The sequence below is a fragment of the Formica exsecta genome, unplaced genomic scaffold (assembly GCF_003651465.1).
Source record: "Formica exsecta isolate Colony F162 unplaced genomic scaffold, ASM365146v1 scaffold80, whole genome shotgun sequence".
NCBI classification, from domain to species: domain Eukaryota; kingdom Metazoa; phylum Arthropoda; class Insecta; order Hymenoptera; family Formicidae; genus Formica; species Formica exsecta.
Window position 1 is genome coordinate 2366815 of NW_021853570.1, and position 27225 is coordinate 2394039.

A 27225-nucleotide genomic window follows, 5' to 3' on the forward strand; every position below is an offset into this window, starting at 1 on the left:
AAAATGGTTATTCGATTCGACAAGTCTTCTATCGAGCACAGTGGAAAAACCGGCCCGAGCCATGGCATTTCTTTGCGACTCGGAGAAGGAAATGCATTTATGGCGGTAAAGTGCATCGTCGTAAGAGAAAGGGGAACCCCCTGTCCGCGAGCGAACACTGCAGCGGACTTTATTCGCTCCATTCAGTGCGTGATCCTTAGTCTGTCATATGTACGGGCACCTCCTTTCCAGCTTTGGAAGCATTCCCTGTGATTTTTTTCTCGTCAACGCCAATCAGTGAAAAAACGTGCGCGTGTCGTGCGATCGCGAAGTGAGATCTGACAAATTCTTCTCGTACGATAAAACGAGATTCATATCACTTTTTTTTTTTTAATCGATATATTAGTGGAATTTAAAAACACGTCTGACATAATAAACGTTGATATTAATACATCTTATGTATTCTAAAATTTCACATTGCGACAGAAAGTGAAAAAATCTTACATTTAAAATATTTAAAATATATATATTGAAACAAAGAGATTTTTAATTAAATACGACACATCTAATATTTAAATTTTTCCATTGATCATATTAAACATTTCAAAAGTTACGGGTGTATCGGAGACCATTATATAAAGGAACTTTCTATAATTATTGTCTCTTTTACGGCATTAAAGTCGGTTTATTCGCTAAACCGTTGCAATCTCGAGAGCGAATTTGCACGTGTGCTTGTGTGCTCGTTAAAATCAGCAGCACGAACAAGCGTGATTCCCCGAATTCTGCATACCGAATCGGCATTTCTCGCATTCGCATATCTCTTCAAGTATGCTCGAGAATTCAATTGAGTAAACACTCATTACAACGGCATTACTCTCGGAGGAATTCATCGAGTGTTAAGATGACGGTATCCGGAGAACTTAATGACGGAAATCGATGAGCTCGATCTCCTAAAATCTAGTCGATCGTTTTTTTTCTAAAGCGCAAGTGGATTTTGCACGGTAACATCTCTAATAATAAACGAAGGTAAAATGGCACATCCATCGAGTTACCTTCTCGTGATCCTACTTGTCGCCTGCGCGATACTCGCGGAGAAGGAATCGAACATCCTCAAACTAAGCAAACCGCAGAAATTTGCTTCAATCGGGACGAAGATGTCAAACTTTAATACAACGGAGTACGCGAACGAGAAGAATGAATCTAGGAAGCCTTTAATTGCCTTCAGCAAAAATAATCCGGAACTAGATTGGAAAAACTACTTGAAAATGTTCGACAGGAGCGAGGAGGAGCATCGGGATCTCGACATCGATTTCATGAAGGAGAAACTTGAAAAAACAGCTAACAGTATACAGTGGCTTGCCGATCTTTACGATCCTCTTAGGTGGGCCAGAGTGCCTGGGAAACTTCAGGACGAGTGTCGAAGGGATATGGAAAGGTTCCTCGGCGCGCTGAGAAACGGGAAAATCTGGGCCGCGAAGAGTAAGTGTTATTCTGATTAATTAAAATATATTTAAAAAAACCTCCCAGATTCTTCCAAATCTAGATATTTTTACATTAAATGATTTGAGTAATTTAAATACACCATACCAGTATGGTAATCATCGCAGTTGTCTACATTATAAAAATAATTTAAATTCCTTATTGCTTTCGTTTCATATCCTGAATAAAGATTTTGATGAGAATAATGATTAACGACTTTTTAAAAATGACATGACAGAAAGAAAGAGAAAAAAAAAATTACGAATTATAAATTCAACTAAATATAAAATCATAGCGGATGATTAAAAAATTTGATTTTTTGTAACAATAAATCATAATCAAGCAATTTAAGAAAATATTTTTGGTCGGTGAATATTAATCAGATATCTAGAGACATTTGCATTTGTATGTTCGATTAGATCTATGACTATCATATGATTGTCAGGCAAGAGTGGCTCGCTAAAGATTCCATTACTTTATGAAACTTTTACATTCTCTCATCTTGTAATAATCGAAATGCTCTGACCCAGTTTACAATTTAATTTAGTGAACTTTTTAACATTTTACATCACAAATCTTTACGCGTTTTCCGTGAATGTCACAAAAGAAAATTAAATTTATTATCCCGAATATGACATTTTACAGGATTCAGAAGAAAATCAACACTAAAGTCGTGCAAATGAAATACGCTCACATAAACTCTAAACTTCTTGAATTCGAAATGAAGCGCACAATTGTTTTCGCGAGTGTTTTCGAAATTTATCTTAAAGAGAACTTTTCGTATAAATCAAAAAATATTACATTTTATCCTCTTTATATAAACTTTTACACATCTTCATATTTTTATTTTTATCCCTGTCATGTTATATATTTTCCATTAATTAATTTATATATTTAAACATTTTGTACAGAATGACATAATAAAAATTATTTTTTTTTTTTTCTATCAGGCTCGATGATAAACGTAGATATATATTTGTATACGTTCATAAAAATTAAATGACGACCGAGAAATTTATATATTTGTCACACATTGTGTATGTTTGTATTCGGAGAGAGAGAACGAGAATCTCCAATATTCCGATAATATTTCCGATTAAGCAAGAGCCCCTCTTGACATTTTTGCACACGCAAATTCCATCTGCTACATGAAAACCCTTCTCGCATTATTCAACGATGCAGCAATTGTAAAAAATTATCGTTCACGGCTATATTCAGACAAAATCTGCAATGATATAACGTACGTAGCTAAATTAAAAGAGGGGCGTGGAGGGAATAAATCTATAAATTATCTTGCGCAAGCAACGTTATCAGTAATTAAGTAATAATAACAGTCCCTGAAAAGAATATCGTTATTGCACGTGGTGCCGCCCGTGATTTTAGAAAGCTGAGAAAGGCGAAGCGCGCAATCGGGTCCGCGATGAAAGCACCCAACTGCTGCGTCAAAGCCAGGAGCCTACGGTGCTGCGGAGCCACCTGCAGATCTACAGCGATTTCCGGTCACGGCTCGCGAAAACGTCGCGTCCGCATTATCGGTATACCCGCAGTAATAACGTCGATATAACGACGGATGCGCCGGCGGCCAGGCGCGCCGCGAAAATTGCGAAATTGCAATTGTATTCGCGACACGCGACCCCCGGCAGGTGTATCTTCGCGCGACTGCCGATCCGGGCGTATGTGACAGCGGTTCGAAAACGAGCTGAGTTGCAATTATGCTTAGAAAGCGATGCTAATTGCCGGAGATAATTATTTTATCCCTGACTCTATTAATGAAACTTGATCCCTTATAAAATGTCATTATATATATATATGGAGAAATTTTGAAAAATTATGTGGAAAGCTAATTAAATTAATTAATATGATGGGAAAGATGATAAATGTGATGCGTATGAACACGATTGTCATCGCGAAGATTTAAAATATGTTTGAGTCGGCCCGCAATATAGTTTTATAGGCGCCAACGAAAATAATTACGTTAAGCAATGCAATCGTGAAATATAAGCGAAGGCAATAAACTTTGGCAATTATCAAGTCGCCGGGCGACAGGCAATAAAAAGTTACATTGCATTTTGTGTTCGCTATCACGAGGATTGTTTCCAAACGCTCCCCGAGCTTGCGTTACGTAATTTCTTTCGACGTCCCCCCGATCTCGCAGCTGTCATAACGCAACGACGAGTCATTATTCCTAAAGCCAGGTCGTCATTAATCCGTCGGACGCAGTTACGCCATTGTTGCAAATTCCTCCGCCAAAGTGCAGCAGTGTGGCTTTGTGGCTCAAGACAATTCCGTAGTGATTTTATAGCTCTTTCTAACCACGTAATAAATCATATATATAGGTACAGATTATAAAATTATGGGGTCCAACGGTTCAACTTTCGCTAAGAAGTCAGACCTAAAGTCAAATTCCACATAGTGACTCTCCCTAACTACGTAATAAAATCGTGTGTGCATATATATGTATATAGGTACAGATTATAAAATTATGGCATCCAAAAATCGAATTTTCGCTAAGAAGTCAAATCATCTTCCAAACATAAACCAGTATCGGGATATATATCGTCTACGTCGAAAAATTGTATTTTAACGCCGCTTACGATACGGCTTGTTAAAGTTTCCGCGCTGTTTATTTGCGTAATACCAGTGCTTTTAAATTATCGCACAAAATTGATCACTTTCGCGTTAACAGAACCGCGCGCATTACGTTCTTATAATAGTGTTCGGCCGACGGGAACATCGGTTTATGCAGCCCGCCCGATTGCGCTTTCTACTCTTGGTCAGCCCAAGTCGCTTTACGTAACTGACAATGAACCTTCCGCCGACAGCCCATGTTATTGGGTCCTTCAGGTAATTTGGAACGACGAAATTTCATTGCGCTCTCGGTGCAGATGGCTGTAAAGCAATCTTTTTTTTTTTTTTTTCAACGAGAGAAAGTCGGGAGGAAAAGAAAAAGTTATACCGAAACGCGCAGCATCCGGGTAGCTGGATCGTATCTGGAGCGATTTCGAGAGTTTTCTCGAGAGAGAGAGAACGTGGCGTGCTGACAAGAGACTCGTGCGAATTTTTCGCACGTCGTCGAGCACGCTCGTTTCGCGAAATGGCCATCTCGGAAGGATCTCTCTCTTTTGAGACACGCGATAAGAGTCGCGCGACAAAGCGACGCACGTTTATCTCGCTCGTTCCGCCCCGATGATCGACGTTTCATCCGGCTTTTCTTTTCAGTGTCGGACGCGAGCGGCCGCTATTCCTCGCAATTCCATTTTGGTAACGGCTTCTGGTTGGGCTCGAGCACCCTTTGCAAGGAGCTCAATGTCACCAACGGAAAAAGCGTAACAGACGACAACGAGCAGCCACCTTTTCCTCTCAAATTCCACGTTGCGAGGCTTTATTTAAATCTCCCGAAGGAAGTCGATTTTTCGGTAAGTCATCGGCTCTTTTTGTAATACGCTCTTTCGCCGTTTTATAAAACTGTTACATCTTTGCTTATCGAGAGAGAAATGATTCCAGAAAAGTTTTCGCGATATGTTAAATATTTTAATTATTTGTATTTATTTAATTATTTATTTGTAATCGATGATATAATTGTACACACACGTACATACACGTTTTTAAATATATATTAATAGATATATAAATATATTTTTTATACTTGGTACAATTAATTATATATATGGTTGGATAAATAAAATATATTAAACAATTTACGAGAATAAAATATTGCTTTTCAATTTCTTGAACAAGTAAGTCTACATCTTGTTATACAATTTTATCATCGCCACGGTTGATTACATTCTACATAACAGAGTGCAACGAAGCAGATATTATGACACGAGGCGCGTTTTGTGGATTACTGTATTTACTACTCGACGACAATTTCACCATTCCGAGTACACTCCCGAGTGCACAGCGATTGTGTGGATAAACTACTGCAGGAATTAATTAAGCGCACATCGACGCCACCACGAACTGACGAAATCGTCATGAGATCGCACTTATCGGATTATTCATCAATCATTTGTTTGCACGTTTTCGAATTAGATAACTATCGTATCGTAAATAACTCGCGCTTAGTCGCGATAACAGTGGCGCAAGATCAACGAAAACGTATCTAATTGTGTGATAATAAACGATTAATTATGTATGTAGTCCTTTCATTTCTAATAAGACAGATATATGCCTATGATGTATCTTTAGTTGCGCCAAGTTTGCTTGATAAATTCATGATTTAATTGACGTTTGAGCTAAATAATAAACTTGTATTATTTATATACCTGTATTATAAATAATTCACACGCAATAATACATTTCGTTTAATCGCGATATGTTTTAATAACACATACGAGAAATAAATTTTCGAACGTTTATGTATTTTATTAATAGCATATATTTGTCATTCATATTTTCTTCTCAAAACCGGCACCCATATCATTATATTCGAATTAGAGATTTGATTTATACATATATATATTAAACTGAGGCAGTGCGTCATGAGCTTGGTTGATAAATAACTCATATAATAATTTATATAATAGCACATATCGGAGATCTCTGCCTTTTTAAAAAATGGTCTATCTATCCATATTAAAATTCCAATTCTCTCAAAAATCTGATTCTCTCATTTTAAAGGATAGAACACTTCAAAACTTTTTATTAAATCGGCTGATCGGATTATTTAAAATTGAGAGAGAAATTTAATATAAACTCGATTTAGTAAAATTATACAAAAAAAAAACATGATATATGACACTTAGAAATGCTCTCAATTTTTTCCTCTTCTTTATTACAAAAAATTTTAATAATTTTCTAAATTTAAATCGTAATTTTATACTGCAAATAAACATGGCAATTTTGAAAACGTTTTTAACTAAGCAAACTGAACACGTATGAATAAATGCCATATGTTTTATATTTAAAAAACTCGAGCAATGGTCCATCTATAATCTCGCGAATTAATAGAAACTGAATAAAGTTCAAATATGTGACAAAAACCTCTCTCAAGTTTGCCGAAAACAGTAAAGGATATTAGACACAGACCGATCGCATTTTGGTTAAGTCAAAGATCTAGTAACAGCTGGCGAGCCAGTTTAATTTCCGATTGGCAAAATAAAATTTCTATTTGCACTAATAAGATTGTTCGATTATTTGTTCCTCAAAGTTTCTCAGTACCATTGTTTCAAGTACTGGGAAATCGGCGTTTCTAATTTCTAACCTTATTATTCTTGCAAAGTTAGGTGATATCATTATGTGTTAATTACTAGAGTTTCCCTCTTAAGCTATTTCACGATTCGCGCAGTTTCTCGACGCAGGATATAAGTTATCGCTAAATAATGAAAAAGCGTCAAAATCAAGCTCTTAGAGTTAAAAAAAAAAAAAGTCGTTTTATCGACTGCGACGAGAGAGAGCAAAAAAGAAAATGAAATTGCACGCGGCTTGTGTGCCAGGAGCTGACGAAAAAAAAAAGTGGAAACTGCGTTTTTTTTCGCAACCAGAGATTCCCATTCCCGTTGCTGCGCGATCGATAGGTCTATGCGACCAGACGAAGATTATAATCTCGAACATTGGGGTGGATTCGACCGTTGTCGTTGTATTTTTGTGCGAAAAAAAATCCTTTTGATCTGGATAAAGAATTTACCGGCAGATTAGATTATTCGCCGAAAAAGTTTGCAATATTCACCGCTATTTTTTACGTGTAAAAGCATCGCAAAGGATGCAAGTACGTATATCGATTTTCAAAGAATATATTTCTCTGTCAGAATTTTTTGTAATAAATCGATATATATCCTTCGATAAATCTTTAATATTTTTTTATATAGTCAGTATCTTTTTGCAACAAGTAGTGAGGCACCAAAATGTCGAGAAAAATGAATTCTCTCTCTTTCCTCTCTGTTCGCAACAAGATTTATTATTCAAATAACTTTAGTAAGGGATAGAGAGAACATTTCTCACTCTATAACGACATCGTTTCATTTTATTTCCAGACACGTCAGGTGTTTTTGGGTCTCTGCCTGCCAGGTACATGCGACCGCGCATCCCTGACCTCGATGCTAAGGGCCAGCGCTGATAGAGTCGAACGCGAGGGCAATTCGACCTATCGATCGAGCGGCCCGAAGATTCACATTGTTACGGTGAAGCCCGTGCCATCTAGCAATTACTGCGCCTGGCAGGATCCCAAATTTTACGTGCTCTCGTGAGTAATCTTAAAAATCCTCTTACGGTCTGAATGCCTGTAAATTGTTTACTCGAACGGGATTTACCCGCCGTTCCAGATGGTAGACTTTACGACTTTACGATATGACTTTTCCCAATCACGCAATTCAATATCGTTATCAATTCGGCCGAAAGGTACAAGCGCAACAATGTTGTTATTATTTAATTTCATTTTATGAGTATTGATCTGTATGTACTAAAATCACTATCTACTTATATTGCTTGATATTGTGTTTAAATACAATATATATACATATATATTATTATGTATATATACGCAATATAATTTTTGATAACATTTTAGATGAGAGACCGAGTAAAAAAATATTATTCATACGGTTTAAAGTGAGCAATACACTTGAACTATCTAACGACACAACTTGGAAAATTTCATTCCGGGACACGATGCTCCGGCGAAACTTATGAAACTAGCTTGCCGTACTTTCGGCAAACGGGCGAGTACCTCTTCCTCTTATATTCGAATACAAAAGTTGAGTCTCCTGCAATATTGAAGAAGAACCAAAACCTCACGGTCGAGCAACATATTTTCCGTCGATCGAAATATTTATTCCAATTTGAATATAATTTCGTCCGCAATTGCATTGGTATTCGTATTATTCGAACAATTTAAATAGCTTAATAAAAGAACTATTGAACTAGACTAGGTGAATACAGAATATTTTTAAATTAAAATATTGATGATTTTTTTTTTTATAATCAAGAGGAGCCAATTTCTTTTAAACGAGAAAATAAAGGTCCGGAATATTTACGTCGATATTCAACATCAGAGTGTATTCTAAAAGCTTTATTTACTTCGATGCATGCAACGTTATGAAATTTTGCTTTATCAATATTTTACAAAGTATGTTCTGCACTTTCATCTGCGATATAAAAATAAAAAATAAAAACGCGCGGAAAATTTCAATGGCCGTCTATCGGTTACGTATTGATATGCAATATCCGAGCGAAATTGTGAGATATCCATGCTTATACATTCATTTCAAAACAAATACGTAACAGTTTGTATTTGCGAAATGTATAATTGCACGTTTCCGTGATACAGTTGTGCGATTGACGCAGAAGTTTTATAATTGCATATTATACGCGACGCAATCGTACAGAAAATTTTATCTTCATGAGTAATCCGCTTCGATATCTATAAAATAAAATCTATTTAAATTAATATATGACGTGACATGATAAAAATGATACGATCTAATTAGACACGCATCGGCATATGGCGAATTTTAACAGTAATTAATTGCACCTCTCTTAACTCTAACTCCCGTAAAAAAATAAGTCCGCTAGGATCAAGCAGCGAAGATAATCCTTAAAAATGTCTCTAGTAAATCCTAGAACGTTATATACAGTGTTCAACTTTTTGTTTTCAGGTTTTTTATCCCCGCAAAGAAATTTATAGTTTTTAATAACATGCACCAGTTATTAAAAAAAAAAAAAAAACTTTCTCCATGAATTTTTATATGTCCGTAAGAAATTAATATCGATAACAATAACGTTTTCTATATTAGCGATGCAAATGCAATTAATGGAAATTCTATGAATTCAAATAAATGTTGCTAAACAGATTAAAACTGAACTGTATATTACAAATAAATTATACTTCTAAATCTGGGAATTTAGTTTAAGTTCTCGTTGCATAACTGATGCAAACTGTGTTGAACTGAAAGAGACTACTGAGGAATATATATACTATTAATCGCGTATATTGCAGTTACGGCTTTCGAAAAGTTCGATCCGCGACAGATTTGGGATATAATCCAAAGTTCGAGCTTCATTAATGGGCTTCGCGTATGGAGAGGCACGTAAGCCGATTCCGGCCTTTCGAAAAACTCGTAGATTTATTTTTTCACTCGATGTTGCACGATCGAAAGTTGCACTTTGGCTGGACTACTCCTTTCTTTATAATCGGCTCGATGGAAAACGATATCGTCGACATGCTCGATTATTAATATTACGCGATCGAGAAACGTGCATCGGCCGATTATGTAAACAGTGCACCCGCGGAGAAAGAAAGTGCGGAAAGTATGTTACTCACGTGAACTGATGGTTATACGACAGGTATACAAGCGACATCGTAGCCCGCGGACACGCGGTACATTAACACCGTGGCAATGAATTAATATCGCGAGATTTTTCGCCATTACGCAATCGTCAGGCGATATGTACCACGCTGTACTTGGCGCTGTCATCACACTCGATTGCATGAATGAAGATGATACATTCTCTGTAAGAGCGAGAAAGCTCAATTCATATAAGCTACGTATACGTGTGTGTGTTTCGATTTAATGACAGGTCGAAACCGCATATAATCGAACAAGACAACTTAGCGCGCAAACTTAATCGAGAAGTCTATTGCTTATGAAAGCTTTCAATTTAACTTGGTTTAAGCTGGTTAAGTTAACAGCTTCGATCTTAACTCTCGGCGTCCTTAATATTCCTCGATTCGGAAGACAAGCTCCTCTCTCGCGGGAGGGAAAGCGAAGTTTACACATAAATACGGTATGTACTGCACGAAACGCGCCGAAAACACGCGGAACAAGTCCAAGAGAAGAGCGGCCTCTCCCCTTTTTCTCTTTCACGGCAAGTTTTCTAATTTGCGCCCGACGGGAAAAAAATTGGCGACCGGCTGTTTGGAGTTAGTGCCAAAGCTACGTGGCACTTAGCATACTTTCGCGGTTGCGTTTCACTATCGAGAGGAAAAAGAGAAAGAGAATTGCGATACGCGTCGATCGCCTTGCGTAATGGCGATCTGACGTTTGCACACATGGTGAGCGCAAATATAACGAGCCGGACGCGACGTATCATGGATGTCAAATTGAGCAAGTGTCATTGCGCAGAGAGACGCGATGTAACCGCTGTCCTAGTCTTCTTCCAAGACCAGGCTCACATCGGTAATGTAGTCATCGCGATGTAACGTCACGTAAAATATTGCGTAATTTTCCAGTTGAAAATTAACTCTGCGTCTAAATGAGAACGGGACGCTTCGTCGGACACGCGAGCCCTATACGCTTCGTGATTCCACCTTGGATGCATTTAAAAAAAATGCATATTTTTACATCGATTATCTTAATCATTTCCCTTTCAAATTACGCAAATATGAATAAGATATTGCGAGTCACAGCAAACATGTGTCATTCACATAAATATAATATTCTATTAATGTTCATTCATACATATCTGTTTTTATTAACTATCCTACCTGACTTTATAAAAACACTGCAAGTTTATATATGTTATAAGATTTTTTACTCCAATTAAAAGTTAGCCGTATAATATACGTGACTAACTTTTAATTAGTCATGAGAAAATAATGGTAACCTATAATGGTAAATAGTACTATACAATAGAATGACTGAAAATTAGATTAAATTAATATTATAGAAAAAATATCGAAATAATGATGAGTAATTTCGCAAGTATATTATGTGTCATGTTCACAATTGTTAAAAGGTCGATTTACTGGTGCAATATTACCGCGATATTATTACATAGGTAATGGTTGTTGCGTAAAAGCGACGTGGTATTATTTATATAGGTTTGCTAATTGCGAGTTGCTTGCATTTAGTGTAAGAAACGGGAAAGCAGATTTTTTTTTCTTCTCGTCGGCCTAGAACGTTAATCATCTCCCTATGTCGGGAGAGACAAGCGTTACGTAATTCGTAATGGAATTACAAAGCATCCGTTAAACGGTCGATTGCCGGACACGTACATGTATATGTCACCGAGAAATAGAAAAAAAAAATAAATAAAAAGCGTGCGACATCGGTAATTACAGGTAGACAATTTTTTATTTTTATATTAGATCAATCCATGTAGCAATATATCATTTTTTCCCTAGCAAAAATATCCGTGGAAATGGAATTTCGAAAAAATTGATAAATATTGCACAAAATTTGTATTTGTCAATAGAACACTGAAATCTATTCTAGAATTTTTGCAATTCTCAATTCAATTGAGTTAACTCACATATCTTCGTAAAGCAAATTAAATTAAAAGTGAACAATTGATTAGTCACTAATTTTTAACTCGCAACAGTTTTTAATATTTGATTGCTAATGCATACGCGGTTCCGAGAATATTCGCTTATATTTAGAAGAGTGCATTGTTATCGATTGAAAGCTGTGGCATATGTAAAGCTGAGAGACAGTCCTTTAAACCTGACGATGCCTCGAAACGTCCCAGTTGCAACTATAATACTATTGCAGAGTAACGCGACGTGTCCTTGCGGTAATGCATAACGATAGAATAACGAGAACGACAACGCGGGATTGTCCGACGCAGAGGAATTGCACAGTTCAACTTCCAAGGAGACTTACTATCTAATGTCCCGATTTCACGGCACGTGCCTGCTTCAAAAAGTCATTTTGCATTGATATAGAAAAAGAGAGAGAGAGAGAGATAGAGAGAGAAAGAAAGAGAGAGAGAGAGACCGGTTCGCGCAAATTAACTCACGAAAAATTTCACGGTATTCAGATACGCGTCGTTTTCTGATTTTCTTTCCTGATTTCTTAATACGATTTTCAAATGACCCAAACGACAAACGGTATAAGAATAGAAATACATCTCGAATTTCTCCCGATACAAATACAATTTGTTCTGCGAATAAATCCGACTGTGTTATTACTTGACAAAGGTAATAATAGCGTCGTCCTTTTAGACTAGGACGATGGCAGTTCGCAATTTATTATTGAGTCGTGAAACATCCTCGAGTCATTTCGCTGTCGAGAAGCAAAGTGAAAAAAACCTCGCGTAGTTCCCCTAAACACGGTCTAAGACAACGTGGATAAATCAAACGGGATAAATAAGGCTCTTCGCCACGCAGCAACGCGACGAGCCTGCTAAGTTATTACAGTTTTAAATTACGCTAAATCGATAGTTGCTTCACCTCGTATGGCCTTCCTCTATAATATGTGATCAATAAAATTGCGTTAAATAATTACATCGTTAACATAACATTTTTCCGGCGCGCGTTGATATTCCATATAAAATAATACATTATTGTGCTAAAGGGATTATTATTTCTATTAACGAATCGAGATAAAAATAATAATGCCAGTTTTTCAGTTGAAAATATGCAATAAAGATGAGAATTTAATGCAAGAATTAAAAATAATATTAAAATATTTAACAAAGCTTTATGATATTTCGCAATATTGATATAATAGCGCGAAGCAAAGTACCAATAATATATCAGATTAAATGTGAATCAAGTTTCCAATATACAATGGTAAAGTCAGAATAATCAATTGCGACCTAAATCTCGAGATGTATAACTCATTGTCAGTTCACCAAGTTGGAATGAGAGTAAAATGGTGTGGGTCGTAAATAATCCTTGCGAGTGCAATATGTCACAACCCTCGGCACGTTATTCTTCAAAAATCGCTATAGATAATGCTAACCATACATTGCACTACGTCTACGAACCACGTGATAGATCGTTATATGTATGATCCTTTAAACTTTGATATAGACGCTTTTCCGGTATCTCTCTTGAACGCAAGTTAAACGATATTTATCGCGTTGGTACACAGATCCAAGATGATATTTACATAGCAGCAATTCGCGCTGCGCGGTTGACAAACAAGACAACAAACAGTTTATTTTTCAACGCCGCCAGAGAAATAAACAACGTCCAATGCTACAAAAATTTGAATATTCGCACAAAATTGTCACGAGAAAAGATCTGTCACTTTCAAGTATATTATTTTGCAATCGTTATGTGATTACTGCTCTAGAATAGATTAAGTTTAACAACCTGTTACAGAAACGGAAATAAAATGCATAAGTTTTCTGACGAAACTAAAAAGAAATTGCTAACTGTGCTTAAAAGTTAAAAGATTAACCCTCAAGAGAGCGATGCTAACTAAGATGTCCGGAGTGCTATTATGCGTCGGCCGAGCGTGTATCGCACGCACTTGCACGCATGTGTGGACCTACATGTATTACGTAAGATTATAGAAAGCCACCGGCGCGCAGCGTGAAAGCGCTTGCGCTGTCGTCTGTATTCCGGCGGAATGCGGGCCTCGCCATAGATGCAAATCGTGTCCAGAGTACACGCTCGGGTCCAATCCATTAAATTGTTTACGGAAATGAAAACCGTCAGATGTGCAGCTACATTACCATATACGTGGTATCCGGTTTATACCGCGTACGATTTCAATAAATTTCAATTGCATATCTACACATATTCATATATGGAGAAAGAGAAGCACTAAGCCAACATGCCATTTTATTGTCGCGCTCTAGCATTTAATTCAAAATAAAAATCAAATTTAAAGTAAAAATTTATAACAATAGATAATATACCCGAATTAATTTCATATAAAGTTGATATATTCTGATAAAGTACAGCAATTAATTTAATTGCTGAAAAATAGGATCATATGGATTTAGAAAACCTATGTTTAGTTCCAGTATTTTTCTTCTACATATATATGATGTCGTGAAAAAAAATTATTAATCGTTTTTTATTCCTAACTTAAGACCTTAAATATGTGATTCCGCGCATTTTGGATGTATTTGACAAGTATTGTAACCTTGCGATAAATGTATCGTAAAATTGCAATGTGAAAAAATGCGCTTAATTCATAAAGAACCGATACAGTGGTCATCAAGACCGAAAAAAACCTTAAAAGATATATAAAACATCATAAAATATTATAAAACATTAATAAAATTTAGAAAAGAAAGTTGCCCTTTAGATCCAGATTTATAGCAATTTCCATATATACACCAACGATTTCGTGGCGACTGTCGAAAGCTTGCAATTTATTCCACGGCATGCTCGGTAAAGTGAGAAAAAAAGCTTTTTTAGTCGATGAAAGTTACAAGCGGAGACTGTAGTCGAAGGATTAAATCAGAACAGCGAAAATATAGGGTGGTAAGAAAGACGAAGAAGAAAAAAAAGAGAAAAGCAAAAAAAAAAAAGTTGCGACGGAAACTTCCCTTGTGAAACTTTTGTTTCGGACCGCTTCAGATCGCTTCTGCTTGTTTCTTTTCTCTTCACTAGGATTCGCAGGTAGTAGCGCGTTAAAATGGGTTAAATGTGAAGAAAAAGAAGGAAGTCTCTGTGTTGCCATACTATTTTGCGTGCAGAGAGTGGTGTTTAAGCCGCGCGAGAATGTGCTGTGGGGAGATAAAGAAATCCGCAGAAGTCTTTTCCCCCTAGCTGATCCCGACAAAAATAATAATTTAAGGCTGACAAGAAGATATAAGGCGGAAGTTTCTACAGCGAAAATAATGTGCGGCCCGAAACCGCGAAATTCACTGTCCAAACCCGCTTTATCCGTCTATTTTCGTGGTTTTGTATCGGTGTCCGGAAATACGTAAATAAGACACGCTACAAAATAACTTCCAATATTTCAATCAAATATAATAAAACAATTATATTGTATATAATATAATAAAATATAGAAAAATTAAACATAAAAATTTGAAAAAATATATAATAATATGAAAATCTCTCTTTTCATTTATGTATACTTCAATATTTTCAAATATATTTATCCATAATTCCATGCAAATAATTAATTGAAATTCTTCAAAAAACAATAACATTCCTGTGATAATAAACGTCGATCAATTAGAGTAAAAATCGATTTATAAATACCTTTAAATGCAAATCACCGAGATGTTATTAAATTCTCGTGTAATTATTCTGCAGCACGTCTATCAATTATAAATCCCAATCATGCGTTAATCTTTAACGTGCAAATTCGATATTACGTTCAATATAGTTCCGTAATAAAGGACGGAGGTGTCAATTTTTCATTGCAAAACTGTCAGTAAATTCATGTCCATCGTAATTAATCGCATCACAATTTGCAACCCAGTTGTAAATTACAATTGCGAGCATATTTTAATGAAAATATATTTACCGATGAAATATTTACACCACAAAAACCCCAATTTAAAGCAGATAATTATGTATTTCGTATAAAATCGTTTGTATTAAAATCCACAATGATAAGAGAATTAAAATAATTGCCTAGACATTCTAGTTTCTATGCCTAACCGCTGTTATAACGCGTAATAAATAACATTAATTTGTGAGACAAAACATTAATTTGTGAGAGATTAAATTGAAATGCAATTGCGGAAAATCGTACGGTTAGTTTTCCGAGTTTAATCTCTCGGAACATTAAGCTCTTTCGCGAATTCAATGACCGTATAACCAATGCACTGTTCAATCGGAAATTGAAAAAGTTAGCATGGTTCTATATAGTACACTCGGTAATATTTCGTTATTAAATTGCGCGGTCATAATCGATTTCTTGTTTTTTAATTCTCCTCCGATATCATCGAATGCGTTTGTAAAGCAATATATGCGAAATGACTTGCGAAATTTCCGGCCGCGTATATATCACCACAATGTATAAACCCACCCCTTTATGATACAATGAGCACACACACACATAAACATATGAGCGTTGAATGCAGAAGTTAGTATTGTTAGTAGTGAACAAAAGTGATACGCATGGCTATAGAACACACACATAAACATATGAGCGTTGAATGCACAAGTTAGTATTGTTAGTAGTGAACAAAAGTGATACGCATGGCTATAGAACTTCTTGCGCTTCCACTTTACGAGCCAAGTGTAAAACCGTGACTAAAAGCGTTCCTAAAGACGGTGAGTTCTACCATCGTCATCAGACAATCCGCTTAATCTTTTACTCGCCATATACCTCGCTAAATTAGCTTTAAATTAACTTTACCTATCTTCTCGCTTCATTTTGTGACAACTCTATTACGTTATGACAGTTTCTAAGCAATCCTACACAAATAAAGATTTATATATTTAATTTATTAAGTATTAGAATTTAATTAAAAGAGTATTTATATAATTTAGTTTGATTCATTATCTAATAATTCTAATCCGCTTCTCGAAAATTTAAAAAAATTCTTCTGATCTATTAAAAATTAACCAATTAAGAGACCGAAATATATTTTTATAATTAACTTCTAACTATAACGTAACTATTATTTCTTTTTACTTGATAAATTGTTAATAACATAATACAGCAGCTCAGATCAATTTGTTTTATACCTTCTAAAAAAATATTCATATTATTTAAATATCTTTTTTCTAAATATGTTATATTCATCATTAATCTATATATACTCTTTGACAAAAAATCGAAGCATCCCGAGAAAGAAAAAAAATTGTTTTTTATTACAATTGTACAAGTTTGCAATTATAAATTAATTTCACAATATATGAAAATTGTGTGTAGAAAATAAAAATGTATTATATATATATATTCTTAATATATCTTACTATCATCTTAATTTTAACTTTATTTAATTCATTTTAGACTGTTTCATAATAAATTTATTAAACTGTTATTTTAGAGCCATTGGCGGCGCGATATTGATGTTGATGATCTGCGCAACCGTGTATGAATATAGATCATTTTCCCCGATGGGGGACATCGAGTCATCGAGCGTGTCGAATAACAATGACAAGACCAACGATTTTGTGGATAAGAATCTGAATCAAGACCGCAGGATCTCAATGGGACAGGAGAACGGTCAGGAGCTGATCGAAAAGGGGACGAAGCATCCGCAAAAAGAGAACCCTATTCAGGGGAAAAATGAAGGCGAAGGTCGTTGACATATATATCTTGTCGATACATCTTCTTGAGCCAGATATTCTTAAATTCTTTAACGTCGCTTTCGTCGTCACTTTTTTTTTCAGGATTCTGGCTGAGATGCTTGCTCGCGTTCAGCCCCACCGTCAACGGAAGTAAGATCGTTAGCACCGATCCTGCGGCCAAGGATAGTTTAACTTGTCTTCACGGTCTTCGGGTATTCTCGTTGGGATGGGTCGTCATGGTGCACACGTATCTCCAAGTTTTTTCCATCGCGGGTAATTTTACGATGTTTTTTCCAAAAGACTATTTTCCGAACTAAACGAATAGCGAAGTAACTCGTAGAAGCGTCGAGAACACGATAATGCATGAAAATTGTATCGTCATTAACAGCACTTCGAACCGATCGGCTCGCTCTACTTTCTATAAATAGCTTTCAATGCAATTGAGCGACGTTATGATGTAACGGAATGTATCGAATTTCCTGAGAGGCGCTAATCGAGACTCTTCCCCGCTTGCAACATGCATACTTTCACCGGCTCTATTTCGCGAAATTAAGCGTTTCCTCATTACGCTTTACAGAGAACAAGACACTGCGAACAGTCACGGAGAGGAATTTCATGTTCCAGACCATCAGCAACGCAACATTCTCCGTAGATACTTTCTTTTTTATCAGGTGAGGAACAATGCGCGATAAGCTTCTATTTCGATTAGCGAGATATTAACTCTTGACAATGTCTCGCGCAGCGGTTTATTGGTGACTATACTCTTCTATCGATCACTGGGTAATCTGAATACGGAAAAGGGCAACTTCTTGAAGACAAGTTCCACCAAATTCGTTATCATGATTCTGTATCGATTTGTCAGGTAAATGTATTTCGATTATATTATATTACGTAATTTACGCGTGAAGAGAGTATAACGTGTCTTTTCACACGAAACAATTCAATTTGCGGATAAATTATGGATAATGTACAAATCCTCTTATCTTGACCTCTGGTTTCCTCCTTTCACAAAGATTGACACCGGCTTATCTCTTTGTGTTGGGAATAAACGAGATCGCCATAAAGCACGCTCAGGCGAAGACAGTCTTTTCACCTGTTATTATCGATCATCTAACCTGTGAGAAATTCTGGTGGCGAAATGCGCTTTATTTGAACTCGCTATATCCGCGCACGGAAATGGTAAGATGATTTATGTTTCGCTTATCCTAATGTATCTTTCCTTTTTTTCTTGCTACTATGTATCACTCGCGGGACAAAGCTTTCAACGTAATATGAAACTTCTTAGGTGTATTTTGCAACAGCACCTGGCGCGATCTAACCGAAGCGATTTAAATACTAAATGATTAGAAATAATAAACGCAATTATTGAGAAATAAGATGCGATTAAGTAAAAAGAGATTTTTATTATTAATGTGTATTCTCAACGAGAGTTAATGAGCGGGAGAATTGTTAGAATGTTTCTATGTCAAAGTGGTATTTAATGCATCGCTTTCACGGTGATTTTTTCCTCGTTCGAGTTTTCTTACATGGGACTTTCGCAACTTATCGCGATGCGCAATCTCCTCAGTAATCGAGATACGCGATTATTGCATTAATAACTTTCTAGTGTATGCTGTGGAGCTGGTATATGGCCAACGACACGCAATTCTACGTCCTTGGGATACTTCTTCTTTTGCTCTCCGTGAAATATTTCAAGACCGGGGTCGTTATCGTTTTTCTTTTGATCGCCTCTTCATGTTTCACTACGTTCTCCGTAGCCTACAGCAACGATTACATAGCCAGGTAATGTACGAGAGATTCCCGATCGATACTTTACTACGTTCGTCACATATGTCGCGGTTTCTCGAAATCTATTTAGTGTTTAATGATCCTTTGAATACGTTTACTGCCTCATGATATTAATTCATATAAATTGGCAAAATTGAATTTTTAGAAAATATCTAGATTACGTATAAATAACAGTGGAGAGATAATATTTCAATAATTTTTAAAAATATAAAAAATATTAATAATGCAAATAAAATATATATTCACACGGTATTTTTCATTATTCTAGCACATAAAACCTATATTAAATTTTCCTAGATTACGTTTAGTCGGCACATATACATTCAAATATCGTTTATTTGTCATAATTTAGCGATTACAAAACGTGACAGTCTCTATGTACATTATCACAACGACAGTAACCTCCCACATACACGCGCGCGTTCGCGCGTCGGATGTGGTTCCGGATGCACTCTCTCAGAGTACATGGAGCCGGATAAAATCTAATAATGAGTCGACGTTAAAATTGCTTATACAAATTGAATAAAAATATTAAAATATATATTACCAATAAAAAAGGATTACTAAAGGTCTTAATTGTATCAAGAGAAAAATTACACTCTATTCTCGCGGCTATTCTATGAAACATAACAATTGAGATGCAGTCTCAGCTGCATCGCCTGTAATTGGAAGCAGGCTTTAATTTCAGCTGGCGTCTATTATAGCGCGCTTTATCGGCATTGTACTTTGCATTATTCGCCTGCCGATGCGGCAATTTCATTACGCGGTACACACTGCGTGACTCCTTTATCTAACTTTTCGCATAGGATCCAGGAGCCATTTGCCCTTTTCGATGAGCTCTACGACAAACCCTGGTTAAGAGCGGGCCCGTATTTTGTCGGCACAATCACTGGATATATCCTCTTTAAAACGAAATGTCAATTAAAGTTACCTACGGTGAGTATGTCGATATTGTTCACAATGGTTTTACGTTTTCAAAAGTCGATCGTTCGGTCAATCTAATAATCAATCAATCAGCGATATATTCATATGCACGCGAATTTACCGACGAAATAATTGAAAAAAAATCTAGATATCGATAAAATTTATGGGCAAGAACAACTATGAAAGGATTATGCAAAAAATGACAAATATTAATTCGAGCAATTTATATAAAAATACACTAATAATAAACTAATAAATTAAATAATGCTATTCATTTATATCGCGATAAGTATCTGCTTTATAGCGTAAAATTTTTTATAAGAAAGAATGAATAAAAAAATCTCAATTTCCTAGGGTGCAGAGTTAATCGGCTGGGTATTATCCGCAATGATTATGTTTTCGGTGGTATATGGACTGTATCCCGGAAATTTGACGGTAATGGTGAGCTCCATATATGCGGCCTTGGCTCACACCGCGTGGGCGATGGCCGTGGCTTTTATCGTGATCCAATGTTGCACAGGATCGGCACGAATGATTGACAGTTTACTCTCGCTAAGACTAATGTATCCGCTCTCGAGACTCACATATTGCACCTATCTAGTGCATCCTGTTATTATGATGATCACGAGTACACAAATGGATGGGCCGTTACATCTTCACAATGGGATCGTCGTAAGCGTAAAGAAAATTTTCAGATTATTAAATTATTTTATATGGCTGCGATATATTTATATAGAATGGTCCTTTTCTGTCGGTGTAATGCAACAGGGATAATTTTGATTTTATGGAAAAATATTACTTGAAAATATAGAGTAAAATTATTTACGAGATTACATTTTCAAACAATCAATTTTAAAGATTAATGAACTTATTATTTCTTGTCGCAAGAGAGCTTGAATAATTTTTAATTATCTTACTGCATGAATAAAAGAAGTCAACATTGTATCTAGAAAAAAGAAATAGAAAATAATTGAAATTTATTAAATATATCAGAAGTATTTATTTGTAAAAGAAAAAATATTCATTTTTTGAAAATAGGATATTGTAATCTTAATCATAATTTGATAACCGTTACAATTTCAACACTTTTTGATGTAGTATCATTGAAAGATATACAAACATTAAAGTGAAGATAAAATATAACTCCCCAATTTTTCTCTCAGAAATGACCCTTCGTGTAAGAAAAATCTCACTTTACATATTTCCGATTTATTTTTAGATATAAAATCCTATCCAACCATATTACATGACAGATCACTGTATAATAAATACTATCGTCTTGCACATATAAAATTCTAACATGTATTATGTATATAAAATATTTCGATTTAATTTCTAATACGGAAAATGTTAAGATTATATATGTTTCTCTTGTAGCTCATCGTCTATTTCGGTAACTTGGTAGCCTCGTACCTGCTGTCATTCTGTATTTCCCTAGCCTTCGAGGCACCAGTGGTAAACTTATTGAAAATAGCATTCACCTCGCAGAAGAGGGTGAGATAAAATGCGATCGTTTGCTTGATAAAAGGACAAATGCGATTGTTTAACGCGGTAAGTATGTAGAAATTATGCGCGTAAGTTATCAGATCAATAGTGACTATAAAGATACATTGCAACTATGAGTTCGTCGCTTATAATAATTTTTATAATAATTACAAATTAATTTAAAAAAAAAAAAAAAAAACGGTATCGTAAAAATATCTGAAAAATTATTATTTTTTATTTACGCATCGATATTTCTTGCAGGTAAGGGATGTTGTTCCGAATTTCAAGCTCAACTGGAAGATGAATTATTGACTACTTCTTTGGAACGTATTCATGACTATAAATTGAGGATATTCGATAGTTTTTAATAATAATATCATACATGAAAAGTCTCTCGGTGACAATTCATCTCGTGAAACAATCTTAAATCCCCTTAAAGTTTCTCTCCTAACAGAAATTACTCATAAATCAATTTACTGTTATTAATGAGTGAAGAAGGGACAACAAAATACTAAACAGCTTTTCCAAATGTGGCAATCAATCATCGCAGAAATAAAACAATACAGTCAATGTAAAAAGATTAATTAAAAATAACTGAGAAATATAATTCTCTCAGTTTTGCAGGAATTTCTCGATTTTATGATTGCAGTCTTTTGCAGAAACGATACGATAGAATTGAAATAGCTGAATACGCAAATTCTCTCCAAATCTTGATACGGGATTACGATTATGAATTAAACAGTACGATTCTGATAATGCGAGTATCGTTTATTTACATAATAGATAGGAAGACATTCTCCGTGCCCAGCAAAGCGTAAATCGTTGGTTATGGAATATAAAGTCACGTAAGCTAAGAAATTATTTTTTCGCGCCGTACATATCTACACGAATCTTTCGTGTCGAGGAAAAATCTAGCCATAAATATATATGAGGTAATGTATAATATGAAGAACGCTCAAGTGTGCAACACGTTGGAGATACATTGTAATATGTATCGATCTTTTGTAATTTCTTGTGTGAATAAAAAATAAAGAAAGGCTGACTATGGCAACATTCAAACTGAACAATACTTTTATCGTACAATTGTCAGTGTATAATCGAACAATGTATAATATATGCAATAATAAATTCAATCGGGAGAACAGCGTGAAAAGAAGCATGTGTGACATTCATCATTTTAGAATGTATGCAAATCATGCAACATAGCTGTCAGTTCAATAAAAAAAAGAAAAAAAAGAAAAAAAGAAAAAAAAAGGAGAGAGAAATATGTTGCAAAAAATTGAGGAAATACAGATAAATAAAATAAAATATATAAATTACGTTATTATGTATATTACTATAGAAGTTTTACACACAAAAAAGCTATATATTATATTTAAACTGAACAATACATATTCGGTATCATTTTTTCCGATTTCTTAATTTTTTTACGGATACCTCACTGTTAAATATTTGAAAACTGTTTTTATTGCATATAACACATTTCAAATAATATTAAATTTATTTAATACGCGTGTGTAACGTGATACGAATTCCTTTTCAAAGTCGCAAAGCTCACACATAATTTGCCATTATATTCTGTTATATCAAATCAAAGTAAATCTGCGGGTCTGCATATCATTTTAAGCTTGCTAGCATATCTGGATGAGCACAAAAGCCCGCTTTCCTTTTCTGCCATCAGCAGCCATAAAATGGTACGTGACGTGAAAAGAAGCGCATTTCGCAAATTGATTTTCGATGTTTAGCAGACATCAATATATTTCGTTTAAACGTGTTCATATCTGCGCGAAAATCTCGAGTTCCTTCGAGAATGCAATCCTTTGTTATCACGACTAATGACAGATGGCTAATAACTACAAATTGATTTATAAATGTGCAACAGCAACTCGAAAATATATTTGATATCTCGATTAAAAAATATTAGAATAAATATATGTATATATAACGAGTGGGAATATAGTACACATACCACATTACTATTTTCTCATCAATCGAATAACTTGCATATAATTCATTTAGTATAATTTCTATAAAAAATAATTAGATAAAATCAACATAACACATTAGACTTATTAGATTCAACTGGATAAAGTCAATTTCTTTACATTATGCAAATAGCGTAGATATTGTCTGAAGAAATTTCAAAAAGCATTTACGTATTCTGCAAACGATCATCGTATATTTGCACGATATTGCACGGCGAAGAGACGAGCAATATTCTTTTCGATTTCTTTGAATTTCTATAATACATTCTCCCGTTTAATCTTCACCTTATTTTGTATGTGTCACAGTTACTGCCATACGCATATGGGTTACCAGGGCGAAAAAAGAATAGGAAATAATATATAACGGTAAACGCGCGTTTGTACAGAACGTTTAGTGACAGCGTATCCTTATACGTGATATGTGTCGAGCAAATACTGACTGCGAGAAGAATTCCCGGCTCTCTTTTCGCACAGAAATTGTCGAGCATACATTTCCACAAAGTTTTTAATAGCGACGTCATTTTTTATCCCGATAGCGAGAGAATAATATCGTTCATTTAGTGTAAAATTTTGACTTTTCAAAACATTTTATCGAAGGAAGCATGGAAATATAGAGAATTGTAAATTCGAGATACAGCCATTAACCGACAAAGTTCTAATTAATGGATTACGTGCGAACGCATCTGCACGTGCTACCGCATATGCGAGATAAAATGCAGCTATGTATGAGAACATATCGACATAAAATTAGTAGCTTATCAAGAAGATAATGGATGAGATTGGATGGACAATTTTTTCACTAAATTTCGCGGCGGCGTTTAAAGCGCGTCGAGGGTTTACTTGAGAGATAATCGTAGCAGATTACGTATTAATCTAAGCGTCGCCATTTACACCTATTGAAGAACCAATTTATAGAATTTAAACGCCGAGCAAAGTCTTTTAGTGACGATACAGTTTCGTAGAGTGATAAATCTTGAGTTGACCACAGTCTGGTATTCACCATCTGGCGTCCGACACGAACACGCACGCGAGAAAATTGCTGAAGGAGTTAAAGTCGCTCACATCTACACAACACACACTTATACACAAAATCGATATCCACCCTCTATTTCAAACATCCTCTTTATATTACTCTATCTATTCATTAATATATCTATTTATGATTTCGATAGGTAGAGTGCGACTAAAGTCGTGATATAAATACGAAAAAGAAGCCTTTTTAAAAATATAAATAAAATATGTAAAAAAATAAGAACGTAGAAAATAGAATAATATTTTTTTCATACTAAAGCATTTTCTATATTTTATACTTTTAAATGATTTTTGCAGCCTAAATGCCGTACTCCATATAATTCCTTATAATTTTGCATGTCGAATGCAAATAAAATATATATTCACACGGTATTTTTCATTATTCTAGCACATAAAACCTACATTAAATTTTCCTAGATTTAGTCGGCACATATACATTCAAATATCGTTTATTTGTCGTAATTTAGCGATTACAAAACGTGACAGTCTCTATGTACATTATCGCAACGACAGTAACCTCTCACATACACGCGCGCGTTCGCGCGTCGGATGTGGTTCCGGATGCACTCTCTCAGAGTACATGGAGCCGGATAAAATCTACAATAAAACTGATTGTGAGTAAAGACACATGCTTGAAAACATGGTCAGACATTCAACATCTCATTAAGAAAATCACTTTAATTATCATACGAATCTTTCAATGAATAAACATTGAACGTAAACGTAGCAATTGAAAAAACACGAAACGCGTGCCGTTAAACGCCCGATTAAAATTAAACTGAAAGTTTAATTAAAAGTCGCTCGTATATACTCGTATATTTCCGTATTAAAATACAGTGCGCCATTATTGGACTGTTCATTTTGAGCAGCGGGATAATTTCTGGAATGTTACTTGTATTTTTTGTTCGAAAATAAAAGTCTCGTGCTAATCTATATTGACAATTTTCAATTATTTTTTTCTAAAGTTTGTACTCTATTTTTTAATCACGATATCTAGGAGAGTTCGGTTTTCTGGACCGAAGCGCGAAATGTGGGAAATCACTTTGAGAGTATCACGAAATGCATGCAGACATACAAAAGCTACAGTACTGGCAAGCGAATTTTGCACACAAAGCCCTATTCATAAACGAGATGTAATGTGCATTCAATCACGCTTATCATTTAAGCATTTCAATTAACGCTTTGAAATATACGCCGCCATCATCCTTAGTGCATATCAGCGTAAGAACTATATAATATATATATATTTAATTAATCACACGCTAGAACATTATATGTTTTATAAAATAGAGAATCTCAAGTTATATACGGAACATATAAAAATGTATATATATATATATATATATATATATACATTTTTATATGTTCCGTATATAACTTGAGATTCTCTATTTTATAAAAAATATAATGTTCTAGCGTGTGATTAATTGAAGTCTCTACAAAATAATTAAAAAGGGCTGCATTTCGTGTTCCATTTCATAATCGGAGTGCACAGATTTACATGCTTCCTTTGCATATATGTACGTACACACACACAAATGTACTCATAAGCTTCGCGCATTCACTTTGATGAGTGTGTCCGCCTGCATTCTCAGCCGGGCTTAACGTAACCTACTTCCGGGGCGGTGCAGCTTCCTTGCAATTAGCAAACTGAATTGCATCTCGCATCATATGTTTCAACAACTTTGTATCTCTTTAAGGAGGAATTTTCGCATTCGCTCTCAGTTGCCAGCAGCATATAGATATGCGAGCTCTGTTGTCCGAACATAAATTTTCAACCGGTAATTTGTTACAAACATGTTACGTCGAAATCCTCAAACAAAATGTATTATAACAGAATTCTGAATTTCTTCGCTTTCCTTTATTCTGTATAAATTGTAAAAGGATGGAGAGCATTTGCTTGTAACATCGCGGCCGTATCTATTGTAAATTTACCATAAAATCGAACGGTAGAAAATCCCCTCCCCGGGGAAAATCCCTTCCCCACACAGAATACTATTGTTCTTCGACTAAAAATAGCGGATATCTGTGAGATTTGTAGATTCATGTAACGCGGCTTGATTAATTATCATCCCCGAAGGGCAGATTCATCGAATTTTACAAAATTTGAATGCAATATCTCTGTTACGGATTTATTTGTGACTGATGAAATGGATTGGATAGACTTAATGGAATTAATGTGCAAGATTATCAATCTCTATGCCGTGCTTGTATGTATCTGTCGTGAGATTAAAATTAAAGTTTTTATTAGTCTCGCGACATTATTTTATATAATATAGCAAAGAGATTACTTTCATAGAAATATATTATCAATTGCAAAAGAAATAATCTAATCATTTTTAATAAAATAAATAAAATATACAAATAAAATAAATAAAATATACAAATAAATATACATAAATTCACGACATGATACTTGTATTCGATTTAAAATCGTGATAAACGATCATTATTTAACTTTACACAATTAAGTATTATATATGATATTTAATTTATAATATCTTTTTAAAGTTAAATTTTCTCTTTTGCAAATATTTGAAGAAATAATAACGATTGGAAAAGTTTAAACGAGATACATTAAATATTAAAAGCTATAGCGTATAATTATTGCAATTTATTTGCACAATTCCAGCTTCGACAAGCAGATATCTTGTTTTATAAACGAGCCAACTGCTATATATTTAATTACCCTCTCAATTTTTCTAGGCTTTCGATTAAAATCTCTTATAT

The 27225-nt window shown here is 34.9% G+C and overlaps 1 protein-coding gene across 2 annotated transcripts; it reads left to right on the forward strand.

Annotated features, from left to right (window-relative positions):
• The first annotated feature begins 613 nt into the window (after positions 1 to 613).
• LOC115244126 (nose resistant to fluoxetine protein 6-like) lies at positions 614 to 22681 on the forward strand. 2 transcript variants are annotated; one of them, XM_029821525.1, is made up of 13 exons: positions 614 to 1458; positions 4678 to 4874; positions 7434 to 7642; positions 17038 to 17291; positions 17384 to 17554; positions 17859 to 17952; positions 18024 to 18143; positions 18295 to 18460; positions 18888 to 19063; positions 19876 to 20005; positions 20348 to 20665; positions 21371 to 21544; positions 21740 to 22681. In XM_029821525.1, the coding sequence occupies exons 1-12, from the start codon at positions 1011 to 1013 to the stop codon at positions 21494 to 21496; spliced, it is 2409 nt and encodes an 802-aa protein (XP_029677385.1). In that variant the 5' UTR covers positions 614 to 1010; the 3' UTR covers positions 21497 to 21544; positions 21740 to 22681. The 2 variants fall into 2 exon arrangements, with proteins under 2 accessions (XP_029677385.1, XP_029677384.1); XM_029821524.1 differs by lacking the exon at positions 21740 to 22681 and having other exon boundaries at positions 20348 to 20671; positions 21371 to 21658.
• The last annotated feature ends 4544 nt before the right edge of the window (positions 22682 to 27225 follow it).